General features: G+C 46.9%; 1 protein-coding gene across 2 annotated transcripts in view; it reads right to left on the bottom strand.

The window, feature by feature from the left end:
• Window positions 1-15523, bottom strand: part of LOC144121163 (cyclin N-terminal domain-containing protein 1-like) — a 240886-nt gene that overhangs the window by 181568 nt on the left and 43795 nt on the right. The window contains exon 4 of one of the 2 annotated variants that reach the window (XM_077654170.1): window positions 10980-12494. The exons of the other annotated variant lie outside the window; for it this stretch is intronic. Within the exon in view, the coding sequence (XP_077510296.1) occupies window positions 11901-12494 (594 nt within the window). The 3' untranslated portion in view covers window positions 10980-11900. Of the gene's footprint in view, window positions 1-10979; window positions 12495-15523 lie in introns of those variants that run through there. 2 annotated transcript variants of the gene reach the window in all.

The raw sequence follows: 15523 nt of genomic DNA on the forward strand, positions 1-15523 counted from the left end.
GATTGCACCCAAATCTGCGCAAGTGCGAAAGCCTATCCCTTTCCTCTTTCTCTCTCCGCTTATCATATTTAATATATTTTCAATTTTTGTTTTCTCTTAGTTATATTTTCGGTCCATTTTATTTATTTTTACACAATTTTTTTTCTTCCTTCCTTTTTCATTTTGTTTCTATCGCAATCACGTCCTTATTGTCATCATCATCGCTATCACCGACTATCACTATTATCATCACCGCTATCACCATCTATCAGTGTCATCATCACTATCTATCTCTAGCACCAACTATCACTGTCAGTAGCTATCATTATCACTACCATCACTATCACTATTGGCAGCTGTCATTATCACTGTCACTATCTATCTCTAACACTGTCACTATCAGTAGCTATCATTATCACTATTTTTACTGTATATTTACTAACTACCACTGTTATCATTACATATATGTCGCTAAACTGACTTTTACACTTTATTTTAATTAACATACAACTTACGCTGGACAGGTCGCGCGGACACTTTTGCGGACAGCCTCTGTCTACAACATCCGTCCACGCCAATCATGAGCCAAGAAAGCTTTTCTCCTTTAAAAAAAAAAAAACACTCCAGTTTGTTCCGTTCCCGGGCCCGAAACGTAAAAGCCAGTGCTATATACCGCACCCTCCCCATTCCCACGATTATTCCCAAAGAGCTAGATTACCGCTGCATGACAGCCGACCTCGTGCACAGAAAGGAAAACAGTTCGCAAACAAACATGCACGGTTCATTTGCCAAGCACACAAAATCGCGCTTATTCACACACAGGCGCTCACATTCCGAGGCAGACAAGTTCTTGGTAGCCTCCTCCTTAGTCACCACGTTTGGACAGGCCTGAGCCCCTCTAAATACCCAACGAGCCATCTCGCAAACCAAGATATATTTATGTTCAGTGCACGTGCGCCCACCGACACAGAAGACGATAAAGCGCGGTGGCGGGGGGGGATGCCACTGCCTGCATCGTCACGCGAGTAGGTTCATGAGAATCGGCCGACGCCACTGGATGGAGGGGAGTCCTTTGACAGGGAAAAGCCGCTTTTTTTTCTTGACTTGTCCACGATAGTAATGGGGACGCCTGTTGCGGCCTCGATTTACGGCTGCCACTCGGAGGGTGCTTCGATGAGGTTGTCGTGGAATTGCGCGGTAGACAACGGATATGCGTGGCCGACCAACGAAGTGTCACAGGTTGGCACATAAGCCCAGTGTACATACATTACGTTGGACGGAGTCCGTATACACATATGCCGAAATTTCGGTAATGGAGGCAGCTTCGATCACCACAAGTATACAGCAACAACACTGAGCAGAGACCTTCCTTCTTTGTCCCCAACAAGCAGCACTCCTAATAAAGAAGCTACACATCATTTCTAGCAGAAGAGCAGAACCAATCAGCGAGTGGCCATTTCGTTCTGCATTCGCTTGTAAGGTACAACGATACACAGAATGATAGAGCACGCCTCATTCAGGCTGATATAACTCGCCCAAGTCAGGAGAAAAAAATTGGTAAGTCGAAAAATTCCCTACATAGTAATCACTGTCAGCTACTTCATGTTAAGGGCCCGGCAGCTCAAATTAATCGAAGTAGGTCATGAGCAGACGGTATTTGCAACTTCTATTTTTTCTTTTGATTTGTTTGTCCGGCTTGGTGTGGCTTTTAAACTTCGCTTGTCCTGCCTTTTTATTACGTTCAGTAGTGCCACCTTCGGTTCGTTCTGGCGGTGTATCTCCAGCAGTGCCCCCTCCTCCTCTTCCTCCTCCTCTTTTTTTTTTTTGCTTCCAAATGGCAATTTTCATTCTGAGCAGTAGAAGAAAAACAATAACCTGAGTAGCAGCATACGATGCAAAATACGTTGCTGGTTTCACGCGTATATGCGGCACAACACCTTTTTTTTTTGTAACCTTTGGCTCAAGTAACTTTAAACACCCTATATGAAAATGTGTACCGAACGCTGCACACAGCAACAGCTTGTATTTAGGAGGCCACAGGAGTACGATGACGACGGAGGGAGAGTACACCCGCAACGAACGACAACTCTCGTTCTAGACAGGCGGGTGAAACAGGACGACTTACTGCCCGTACAAAGGAAGCGTGGCCAAGCAAATAAGTATGCAACGACAAGAATCACTGAGGCCATCAGCGAGTAATTAACACGCAGTGTAGATTTATGGAGCAAAGTGGTGTAAAGCCGTAAAGAGGAAATTCACGTGAATTCAAATTGCAAGGACTGTCTAAGCAGGCATCTGTGGCTCTCCATCACGTGACAGCCGAACGCACAACCGGTTCCTTCTAGCCACCTCACGAGCGTGTAACGATGTTTGGGATAGTCAGATAAGGAGGTCCAGCGCCCTATAGGCCGCGAGCTTATCTTGTACAGACAGAGAAAAGAATTTGTAGTCTTTAGTTATAGCCTCAACAACGTAATCCTAGCCAGGATACAGAGTTGCGACAAGGGAGCATCCTAAACTGAAATTAAATCATCTCTTTAAAGAGCAACTGCTTAGGTTTTAGAAAGGGACCAGTTTAAAGGAGTCGAATGCGTGAAACTTGCAGGTAAAGCATGCGAAGTCCTTTGGGGGCTAGGATTTGAAACGGTGATGTCATCGCCCATTAAAATTGCGATGGCCTTCAAGCTTCTCGCCGCACACAGATCCAAGCGGGGACGCATGATGACGTCATCGAAGGTATCGGTACATGTCCAACGCATTAACGCTTGCTTCGAAGGAAAAAGACTAACGACACCAAAGGCAAAGCCCACCCAGAGTTTTCTGGCAGCATCAAACGAGGCACGGCCGGGCGTGGATGACGGCAGTGGTAATCTTACCTTCCCTCCCGTCACATGAAACTTGCCCCCACTGATACAATGCTCTGAGGAGAAGCATAAATTTCAATCGTCGATTGCGTCACTATTTTAAATGCTAGCGCAAAAACTCTTGGCATGCTTTACCTACAGCCTATATAGATTTGAACCCTTGAATATCGCAGAATTCTCAAAAATTGGTGCAGTTGCTCTTTAACCTGAAGAACAGCGCGAAATTGGGCCAATCATCCGTTTTAATGCCCTTTAACGTAACACAGCTTTTTTCCAGCAGCGCCCCTCAAGCGGCTGCCATTTCGAAATAAATATTTTCTCTGAGGCAAATAATGCAAAGATGCACATACATCAGAAATGATTTTACAAGCAGATCAACTTGTGGACGCACCTGCTACTTAATCCGTTCAATACCCGAGTCAAGAACGTTGACGCACCAGATCGCGTCGTCTCTCTTGGGGAAGGCGCGCATACCAGGACCACATGCGCATCTGCTGGAGTGCAGAGACCTCGTGCGCCATTCTCGCAAGTCATTCCTTGTGAAAGTGGCCCGCGAGGGGAGCATGTACAGGACGGCACTCGGCTCCTTTAGTGCAGCTTAATAGAGTGAGGCGCATTAAATGCGCCCGCGTAACGCAATTACGAAAAAATATGAAAGATAGACTACGTAACACAATGAAGAAGAATAAATATATGTTTATTGATGGACAATATGCACAAGCACTGCTCACGAAAATGACTATGAAAATGATGGTTACGCAATGACCGGTACAGTCAAGAGTTGCGGAACGTGCGCCGTGAAGACTAAAATTTTCCCGCCTCAGCCGCTAGCTCGTTTGCTGTGAAACTGCACACAAAGCTTGCGTATTATGGTAAATTTTGTATCGTAGAATGTTTTACAATGGTACTTAGTTGAGCCGTACATGACGCAAAAACGTAATCGTCCGGGAAGAGATACCCGCCGCGGTGGCTCAGTGGTTAGGGCGCTCGGCTACTGATCCGGAGTTCCCGGATTCGAATCCGACCGCGGCGGCTGCGTTTTTATGAGGGCAAAACGCTAAGGCGCCCGTGTGCTGTGCGACGTCAGTGCAAGTTAAAGATCCCCACGTGGTCGAAATTATTCCAGAGCCCTCCCCTACGGCACCTCTTTCTTCCTTTCTTCTTTCACTCCCTCCTTTATCCCTTGCCTTACGGCGCGGTTCAGGTGTCCAACGATATATGAGACAGATACTGCGTCATTTCCTTTCCCCAAAAACCAATTATTATAATCTGGGAAGAGATCGGCGAACCAAAATCCGCGTACGCCGTTCTTTCACTGAAGGGTGGCAGTGGCGCCATCTGTTTTCTGCAGTGGAAAGCGTCACGACAAGGCGCCGAGGCAAGCGTTGCAAACAATTATTCAAAGGTAAAGCCTCGGTAAATCAGTTGCTCTGATATTTTTTTTGCGCTCAGTTGGCTGAAACTGATGGAAGCGCTTCACTTGAAGCAGATGAAACGGCCCCTCACACGAACGTCGTTGTAGAGCGACTGGGTACAGGCAGCACACCGTACAGTGAGATCGCCACCATGATAAGGGCTACGCCCGCGAACACGAACACTCCTCCGCTGCCGTCCACACCGTAGTCAACTACACTGAGCGAAGCGAGGATGGCAAAGAGAACAAGGACGGCGCCCAGGAAGAACAAGAGCGCCGTGATGACGCCGGTCGACGACCTCCAGGACCATCGCTGCCGCCGGCCATGAGCTGTTGAATGTTCGATCCGCACAAACGCACGGTTCTCACTGGACTCCGGGGTAGATGTCGTCCGGAGGACAGAACTATAGGAGGCCCCCCTCGGAAAGATCACGAGTGGTTGCCTCAAGGCCGAGCCGCCAACGGAAGGTTCCACAGGATCTTCGGAGATTGGCGAAGGCACTGGGTTCTCTTTGGACGGGAGTCCCCCTGTGCGCGGGTCGCGGCGAGTCTTGGACCTCGGTGGCATCATTCCCGGAACTCTGGGCAGAGAGGTCGCGGCAGACGTCCCGCAGTCTTGAGGAGGCATGCTTGGTGGTTGAGCCTGTTGCGCGGGCTTCGACATGGTGGCTGTCGGTGGCTGTCGTCCGCTGCGAGGAACACGTAGGTGCAAGTAGCCGGTCTGTGGCGGCGACGCTGCGCGACTGGCCGATGACTGCTTTCTGCGGTTCGAAACTGACCGCGCGAGCTTTTTCTACCGCCGGGCCGGCGTCTGGCTGATCTGGAGAGTATGAGGTGCCCAATGGGGACGACAGTCATTGCCGGCAGCCCCCCCCCCCCCTTCCAGTCTGAGTCAAGTAATCTGCATGCCAGCAACTCATCGCGCCGTGACTCAGCGCTAATAAGGCGGGAACGAAGGGCAAATGTTCCGACAGCTAGAAGATTAGAAGGCGTTTGAGGTTGTGTTGTGACCAGAAGAAAAAAAAAGAGAATGGAAAGTTGAATGCTTACAGATAAACAGATAATGACCACTTCGGGAAAAGACATCGAGTCAACAGCGTTTCGACATTCCAGACATGGTCCAGAAAAAAAAATGTCCAAGCACAAAAAAATTCTCGACCTTGAAGATACGGACTCCCGAACTTATGCACACTAGAGTTTTTTACCAACTTTGGTTACGAATAAATGGGAATATACTATCAGGAGATGTCTGAAACCTGATGCGGGATATATATGTGACTGCCGTAGAGTGCACCCAGTTTGTTCAGTAGATTTCTGATGCTTGCTGTTTTTCTGAAATCTTGCGGAACTAGCGCAGTGAATGTCTTTTTGTTAAACAAATTTGGATGTTTTTATAGAAGAGATGAAATCAGGTATAACAGCAATCGTTTAACGCTGGAATCTACACAAACTTACTAAATAATATGAAATGCATTAACGTATTTTTTACGGATAACGAAAAAGAAAACTTGTGGTGTCACGTAAGCTCTGCCACAAGGGTATGCCACTACAGCGTTAGTGGTTCGCATCAGCAGCATTCATGACACCTTCTTTGCGCATCACTTTACAGATACGCACGCTGTTCTTTCTTTGACCATCACAGAACGCTTATCCTGCCCTTGAGAGTACAGTATCTGCAGATTAGGTTCTGCCTTTTCGCCAATGTTAGTTACGAATAACTTGAAATATCTTCGCCCTCTCGCACCGCATCACGTGACTGGTCATGTGACCAACCACGTGACAACTAGCCAGGTAACCAGACTAACCTGGACTTGCAATCAAGATTGCTAGAAACAGCCACCTGGCAGTGCAGTGGCGCAGTAGCTTAACCACTACGCTGATAGTGGTATGAGGACTTGCAGCCATCTATGGCTGTTAAGTAGAGAATGGCCAACTCTCCACATATGGACATAACCCACTAAAGATAACGCATCATACCCCTAAGGCGGAGCTTAAGTGTTCCCTTCAATAGAAGAATGAACACCTGCTTTCGCATGTCTACTCGGTTTAACTACGTTAAGCCTCTACTAATTTTTTCAATCATTTCGCAAACTCGGCGCACACACGAAGTTTTTCTGCTAAATTTGAAGGTTTCCATCGAAGAAATAAACTAAATCAACTTGTTTACGTAGTGTTCTATGCACAGTTATCTACTAGATGATATTAAATTCACTTACACCGAGTTTACTCGCATAAGAACCGCACTTTTTTGGAAGCGGAAAAAACAGGACAGAAAGTAGGCCGGCCGAGAAAAATACGTCGTCGGATAGGAGTCACCATCTAAATATAGGAACGAGCTTTGAGCAGAAATATCGATCTTTAATATGGTGAATCGTATAGGAAAGCGTTTGTGACCAGGCGTAGTTTCTATGTGTTCACAGATTCCTCGCACAACATTCTTATTCGCATTTAGGGCAGTAAGGTTGGGTGCAGTAGTCTTGTTATCCAACAGATGCTGCGCTGTATTATTGCGTAGTTGTTTTGTTGTTCAAAAACAGACGGCTGCTATAGTATTCATCATCATAAGCATACTGCACGCGAAAGGAAATCGGTACGCTGTTTAATCGCGTAGGGAAAAAAATAGCATTTTTCGCAGCCAAATTGGTGTGTGGGTTCATTTTGCTAGCAGGTTCATTAAGCGAGCATATACAGTATATCATTTCAGGATAAAGAAATACTTATTGCTCAAACTTCATGAAGCCGTAGAACAAAGAAGGTTTTGGATGACAAATAAAACAGTGATAGGGTTTCAACGTATAGTTAAACCATGTAGTCGTGTAAAAGCGTGTGTTTAGCCTGGTTGGCTCACGGGTTTGCTTTGCTGGGTCGTCGGCACGTCTGGCGACCTTATCCGACTCGGGTTAAGCTCTGATCGAGGTTAAGCTGATCTGATCTGTTCGCGCCGCAGATGGAAGTTGATGATGAAGACGATGTGCAATGCTCAGAGGGAGAGTGTGTTGCAGTTTAACACGAGGCCGAGGACAACAACAATACGAGGCTTGATAAGCTGCGGCGATAGCCTATAAGATATTTTCGAAGGTTCTTCCTTCTCGTCTGCAGCTTGTGGCGTAAGATATATTGGGGCCGCACCAAGTGTGCGCAATCAAAGGCCGCGGTATCCAGAACCATATCCGTATCGCACGTTCCGTGCCAGAGACAGTGTCAGATGAGGCCAGACATGTGGCACTTATTCAGATTGATCTGGCAAAATCTTTTTGATAAGGTGCGTCATGGTTTTTTGTTTGCTGTATTGGAGAGTGCAAACAATGATGATATCTTGCTTAAATGCACAAAACGTTTATAAAGCGGCCACTACAAGGCTGATTGTTAATCGAAAGTTTACCAAACACATTTCATTTAATCCATCTGTTCGACAGGGCTGCCCGCTATCGCCTTTGTTATTCGCTTTATATCTTGAGCCCTTATGTCGTAGTATCATCAAGAACACAGAAATTCGTGGCTTCTCACTCTCGCAGTGCGAAATTAAGGTTTTGGCTTATCCTGATCACGTTGCCCTTTTCTGTTCTGATAAAAAGAGTGTGCTCGAGGTTGTAAGTGGTGGTGGTGGTAGTGGTTGTTTATTAAAAATAATAGTAAAAAGGAAGGAAAAGATTTTTGCTAGCCCCGGCATCTGCCATCGATACTGAAGCACCTGAGCTGGGGCAGCGGAAATAAAGGATAGCAGGCAGAATGGAGAAATTAAATGAAAGAGGTGAGGGGACAGGAAGAGAGGATAGGGGGAGAAGTAATATGTACAAACTATTTACACAATAAGAAATGTGTCAGGTAGTAAGTGAGCAGTTTTGTGATTTAGGGTGCGTCTCTTAACGTTGATAATGGAAAATGGAAACGGGTTCTGATTAGGCCACCGGGGTACAAAACCAACCTTTTTTGGAGGCATCAAATGGGACTCCGAAGACTTGCAGTGTTTGGGGGTTACCTCGCATCAGTGTTGTAATAGTGGGCCTCACTGGGATTCTCAGGTCTCGTTAGTTAGGCGACAAACCTAGGCTTGGATGGGCAGGGAGCTGTCTCTATGTGCACGAGCACAAGTTCGCAATATCTTCTTGGTTTCGAAGCTTATCTATGTTACGCAAGTGTTGCATTGTGCAAAAAAAAAGTTCAGGCAATGCATAAATTTTTTCGACTTTTCTGTGGCGCCCACAGTGGCAGCCTATACGCCGAGAGAATTTGTTTCTCCCTCTGAAAGCTGGTGGAGCTGGTATTCAGCACTTGTTTCTTCATCAGCTTGTTTCAAGGTTTTTCTTCTTTAAAACAGCAAACTTTCCCTTCCTCCTAGGTGCGTTTCACACAAGATTTAGTGCTCATTTGCCTATTCTGTTTGCGCTCACTGGTCATAGGAGTGAGGGGCCCTTGTGGGGTTTTCTTAAAGAAGTCGCCGACACATTCCATTTCCTCACTGTACGGTTTTGCTTACAATTCCTGTGCAGTTTATCCTGAAGACATATGACAAAATTTCTGATTGTGACGCTGTTTCCTGTACCAATGTATTGGCAGCCTTACGTCTCCTTTCTAGACAACAGTATATTAAAGCGGATGCAACGGATGTGTGCTCAATCGGTCGCAAAGACTTTCTTTTTTTAAACGTCACACGCCAATTATACCACACAAAACGTGGCTTCGTGAAAAAAGGACTTTTGTCCCATGGTCTGTGAACTGTCGCTTGTGTCAGCAGCCAGGAAGTATTGGCAATTGCTTTGTGTTTTGTCGTGATGGCGTGCTTTTTTTTTGATATTTTTCAACGGACTCTCAAAAGGACATTGAGATTACGCCCTATGCTATAAGATTTTTGCCTACAATGGAAGGTCCTAAGGTTTCCTGTGACCTTTTAGTGCTCGTGGGACTGTTCAGCCTGTGGAAGAGCCGCATGACAGATCGCCACGCACAGCCGCCCGTTCATCGAAGTCTCTGTCCAGAGAGCAGTGGGCTATGGTGCGGGGGCTATATGCTGGGCAGGATCAACCTCCTGCCTGGCTGCCTTTACTCGGTGGATGTGTCTGAAGTTTGATGTGCGGGCAAAGTGAGAGCAGGATGCTCGTGTGATTGTGTATGACCGGTTGCGGGTTGCGGCCTGGTTAAGTCCGGCTTGAAGCCTGTCAGGGTGGGTGCACTTCCATGCAGTAAAGAAAGAAACTGCGGCGATAGCCTAGTGCTTTCATGCAGCGGCCAGCGAAGCTGATCTGTTCGCGCCGCCGCGTGTTCGAAGCCCAGTCACGGCAATATTTATTTTATTTCTGCATGGGCTGTTGCTATTCTAGGTTTGGCCAAGGACACCCTCAAGGTCACCCTTTCATTGGCTACAACTGGCGCAACGCTCTTCTGAACTTACCCGAGTTTCCTCCCATTGGCTGCAGCTTGCGCGACGATGCACCGAATTAACCCGAGTTAGTCCGAGGCTTTACACAAGATTTTTGGTTGGGGCTGCTGAAGTTAGCACATGGTTTCGACGAGTTACGTGCACTGGAGAGGTTGCTTTGCCTGCAAGCTTCTCGAAAGCGCATGCATTTTGGCACGATGTGGCTAAAATTTGTTCCGCCACAGCGCCGACAGTAACCGCGTTTTCAAAATTCTAAAAACTGATACGGATATTACTTACGGTTGGCTGCACGCCTCTCAATAATTAATGAGCCTAACAGTAATAGTTAAAAACTTAACTATTCATCATTAGTTACCCAGCCTGCTAGTTATAGTTACCACGTCTTACATGTATTCTGATGTACGTACTACACCGCTGACAGTGATATATGCCGAAAAAAAAGCCTACTTTTAAAAACTGTGTGAAGTCTTAGGTGAAACACTCCGTATATTCCGCCTTTATTGCTCCGCGAAGGTTTTAGACACAGTCATTTAACGTTTTACCTGACTAACGGAGATGTTGGATTTTACTGCGTTAGTCAAGCTAAACGGTATATGCTGTAAACATTATTAGAGCAGGTCAACTGTTTGAGGCCTTATATACAGGTCGCAAGTTATCGAGTGCCTGCCCTGTTATGGACAGGTTCATGCCTCGAAGAATTTTGCAGGTGTGCGTCATCGCAGGGAATTTCTCACATTCGTGGATTCTCAAACATTGGCGTCTGAATGGCGACCGAACTCACTGCGTGCACCGATAACGTTTTCTGTTTCCGACTTAACCTCCGGAAGACGGGGCAGCACCAAATGAGAAGGGAGAAACGAAACAAATTTCGATTGTAATGTCAGAAGCTGAAGAAACAGCGTCTTGGTTAATAGTAGAATCAGACTGTATACAGTCAAAACTCAATTTAACGAGAGCAACCACGAATTAGTTCCTTAAATCGGGACATTCGTAAAATCGAGAAAGGCGTTTTTGCGCCCTTCGAAATCTCAAATTGTAACGTAGCGGCACCCAAAAGCTACCGCGGCCTCGCCTTTGTCGACAACCTGCGCCTGCGCGCATCGAGTCCACCAAAGCAGCCCAAGTCGCGCTTGTGCGTAAAAGAGCCATATGGTAAAACGGGTCAGGAACCAAGGTGAGAAGCGCCGCCGACTGCTGAGTCCATTGTTACGTGCAGCGGCGAAGCTTGTAACCCCGCCAGAACGAAACCAGGGCCGTAACTTCGGCGCTTAGATGTTACTGCTGGCCCGCTTCCAACAAGCTGCGAGACATCGTGGGCGATATAAATGAGAAATCGCCTTTTTTTACTAATTTATTTCCGAAAAAACTTCGTTAAATCGGGTTTACTCGTCGTTTGTTTCGATATACCAGGTTACTGAGCACATTGGGCACTTTCCGGGGAATAAAAATTTGTTCGTTAGATCGGGAGCTTCGTAAAATCGGGTTTCGTTAGATAAAGTTTCAACTGTGGTATCGTACCGGCTCATTCGCGCCTATGAGGCCAGTTGCCTTTGTTTTTGCTACTTAGCTATTTCTTGATTAGTGCTTTAAAATGAGTGGATTCTTGCTTGTGGAAAGGGCATTGCACAAAGAAATGCCATATGCTCTGCACTAAATGCTGTAATCAGCGCAAAATAATTTCATTAAATTCAACACAGACATGTGGACGAAGCGACCACGTCGTGCGGTATACATGCAGTGCTCGTGAATATCGCCGCCCAGTTTGGCGATTTGCAGGGAGTGATGCGTCCTGTACCACAATTTATTAACACGGCATAAAAACAAGTACGTAAAGTTGACAGTCACTTGTCAAATGCACGCTGCGCATTACTATAAATAGCGCGACGAAATAGTGTTAAACTGTACGATACATACGCGATGCATGCATTAGTGCGGTGCAGCGAGCAAAGGCTCTCAAGCATACTGAACGCGGGCGATTTGAAAGCCGAATAAAAGCATCACATTCTTGGAAAGAGCGCCACTCAGTGTGTTGGGAAGAGTAATGATTGCCTAATTCGGCACAATTTCGTCGTCAAATGCATAGTGCATGGGCTGCAGTGTGTTATATGCTCGGAAGACCTCCCACGAGCGTCTTTTATGATTACACAGAAAGAACTTGATCGTCAAATAAATGCTACACATTAAACACCGCTCGGCGTCGCGCCGTGCGGACTCCAAACGCATGGGTGTTACACCCCCGGCACATACAGTTCACCAAAGAGCCTCGTCAGAGAGATATGCCGAAGAGTCCCCTGCGTGCCTTCCACAGCACAAACAGCACCGCCATCACGACCACGACGACGCCCACAAAAGCCGTGACCATGTTGCGGTGCCTCATGGCACCACCCTCCTGCTCGACGAATGCCATCCAGATCAAGAAGAGGCCTCCGAGCAGCACGATCACGCCCAGCGAGAAGACGAGCCAGGAGAGCGTCAGGATCTTGGCCATCCGCTCGAGCCAGGAAGACAGCAGCCGGTCGCCGCAGTCGTCGTGCCCCTCAACGGCGATGACGACTCGGTTGAGGCGCGGGGTGATCGCTCCGTACGACAGGGCCCGCGACGAAGGCTTGAGCTGCGAGGCCAGCGAGCACGACGAGCCCTGCAGCGACTCTTCGAAGATGGGCGACAACGTGGGCGCGTACGGGACGAGGTACACCTTGCTGGGCCTTCGGCGAGACCACCTCTTCGGAGGCCTACTCCTGGCGACGTCTGCTGGTGACGTCTGTTCTCGCACGGTGGATGCCTCGAAGCCGTTGTCGTGGTAACGCATGGCGGACAGTTTTCGTGGTAGGTACCCGCGGATGCTACGGCCGCAGGCTGGCTGCAAGACACAAACACAGTGTCCCCTTATACGCTGGGTGGAGTGCGTATTAGTATGCGAACTTTTCGCTAACGGAGTTAAGTTCACCGCATGTATATTACAAAGGAACCAAGCCGCGACTTTCCTTATAGCAGTATACACTCTCAAATGAGGACCAATAGATTTCTCATGGAAGAGCAGCACTAAATTATGAGCTTGACGCTAGTGATTGTATATTTTGACAGCGAAATGCCATTTCGTTCTGCATTCGCTTATCGGGTCATGCGATACACAGCATGATACAGCAAGTAAACGACCCAGACTGATATAACGTCCACAAATCGGAAGAAAATAAAAGAGAGGACGGTCGAAAAATGTGGTACATACTTATCACTGTAAGCTATGTCAAGTGCAGCTCAAACTAATCGAGTAGGCCGCGAACAGGCGGTATTTGTGCGTGTATTTTATTTTATAGTTTCTTTATTTGGCTTGATCTGCTCTATGAAAATGAGGTCATCCTGCCTTTTGGTTATTTGTATCAGTGCCGCCGCCACTTAACGAAGGGGTTATTCCGATTACGCCACTCTTCATCGCCTATCATCTTCCTCCCCCCGGGACATCAGGCTATAGTCGGATGCGTCTCAAGAGCAGAGCAGCTTTTCCTTGTCAAATAACCTCCTTCCAGCTAATGGCGTCGGTTGATTCTCATGACCCTGCTAGCGTGACAATGCGGGGAGCGGCGCCACAATAGACCGTACTACAGAGGCAAGGGATTATCCCCTTTCATTTATCACTCCCTGCTTGTCACACATGCAAGGTCATGAGCATCGGCCGACGCCAGTAGCTGGAAGGGGCTCCTTGACAGGAAAAAGCCGCTGCGTTCTTGAGTTGTATCCGGCTATAGCTTTTTAAAGGGGATTAACCACCTCGTCATGAGAATCGGTCGACGCCATTTCCTGGGGGCCCCGTTTGAGGGGTGTTTACCGCTTCCTTCTAGAGTTGTATCCAACTATAACAGTGCACATTTTTCCCGCAATTCGTCGCGACCTTGATTGAGAATTGTTTTTTTTTGGGGGGGGGGGGGGAGGAAATGGCGCAGTATCTGTCTCATATATCGTTGGACACCTGAACCGCGCCGTAAGGGAAAGGAAAAAGTGAAAAAAAAGAGGTGCCGTAGTGGAGGGCTCCGGAATAATTTCTATAGAAGAAGTTAGCGCAAAACTTAGACGAAGACAGAGAAGAAACACACAAGACGACAGACGAGCGCTACTACCAACTGTTTATTGAATCTTAACACCCGGAATATATATCCGAAAAAACAAGCATGCGCAGACAGTTGGAGGCACACACGTCATACACCAGCGCCGTGACGAGGCGAAAGGGAATCCAGAAAATCACATTCAGAAGTATAAATCTGTAAGGAAGGATCACTCGCGCAGCGATCAGATAGCCTTTTAATGTGGAAGGCCTCCAGCACAAGCCTCGCTGTGACATTGGCGCTCCTGCCCAGAATCTTTGTTTTCTCAAATCGTGCCCTACACGTGCTGTCACAGGAAGAAATATGCCGCACAATATTAGCGGTTCTGTCGTTGTTTTTTAAATTTCTATCATGCTCCCGTAGCCGGTCATTAATGCAACGGCCAGTTTGACCTACATAAGAAGACCCACAAGAAAATGGTATGCTGTACACCACCCCTGTAGCGCATTTGACATAAGAAATGCCATGTTTCTTTTTGCAGCCACTCTCACAAGGGCCAGAAATGCGTCGGCAAAGCTTTGAAAGCTTGTTGGGGGCTGAGAAGACTAAGGGCACATGGTGCCTGCCGGCCACCTTCTTGAGGTTGTGTGACACTCGGTGCACATATGGAACAACCACCGGCTTTGATGTCGAGAAATCCGGTCTTCTTTTTTGAGCGCCTTTTTGTTTTTGCAGGAGGGTTTCAGCAATAGCAGAAATAACCGGACCAGGGAAGCCTACCGCCAAGAGGCGGGAAACCTGATTATTGACACTCTCCTGAATGCTATGAGGGCACGATTTAAGAAGGGCAGACTCCAGGCAGAGTGACGCAATAGCTCTTTTCACAACTTTTGAGTGTGAAGAGTCGTATCTCAACAACTCTTTGTTGGCACGGGGGGAGTACATCCAGCACACGTGGCCATTACAGAACCTAAGCTTTAAGTCCAGGAACCGTAACTGTTGATTATCAGGCAATTCATGCGTAAAAACCAACCCTCGTCCTAATTGATTAAAAACAGCTAAAATCTGAGAAACAACCGGGTCAAGGGATGTAAAGGTCCCAGCCCTTAAAAGGATTAAAAAATCATCTACATATCTAAAAACTTTTAAAACCGGACCATCACGTAAGGCAATTTCCAAAGAGCGGTCGATAAAAGCTAAAAAAATATCACATAAAATTGGCGCTACACAAGAACCAATGCAAATACCTTTGCGCTGCAGATAAAACTGATTGTCATGTAAGATAAAGGTAACATTCAAGTAATACTCTAAAAGCTTTAGAAAATTATCAGTTGAAATGCCGGCATTGTTCTGGAACGCCACCGCCCCCGAGCTTTCGATATACTCTCTAACAGAGGCCAACAACTCAGCATGTGGTATCGAATAAAACAAATCTTCAATGTCGATAGAAAAGGCAGAGCATACCTGATCGCTGTTTTTAAAAAATCGGCAACATCAGCTGACTTCTTTACCCGGAAGGGGTCATTAATAGACAGAGGTTTAAGCTTGGAAAGAAGAAATCGGCTGACGTGGTGTTGCCATGAACCCTTCTCACTTACAATAGTCCTAAACGGCATATCTGGTTTATGTGTTTTGGCCGAAAAAAAGACTGACAAGGAATTCTTTGAACTGTTATCAATAGCACTCGCTAAAGGCGTCAGCTGCAAGCTCTTGCAAAAGTCAACAAATTTTGTTTTTACTCTGACTTTGCTTCGTTTTACGCTGACTTTGCTTCGGAAAAAGCCCTTGAGGCGCTGGGCAAAAACTTTTTGCCTGTCAAACGAAGCAAAGTCAGAGTAAAAACAAAATTTGT

Source organism: Amblyomma americanum, chromosome 2, assembly GCF_052857255.1.
Source record: "Amblyomma americanum isolate KBUSLIRL-KWMA chromosome 2, ASM5285725v1, whole genome shotgun sequence".
Classification (NCBI taxonomy): domain Eukaryota; kingdom Metazoa; phylum Arthropoda; class Arachnida; order Ixodida; family Ixodidae; genus Amblyomma; species Amblyomma americanum.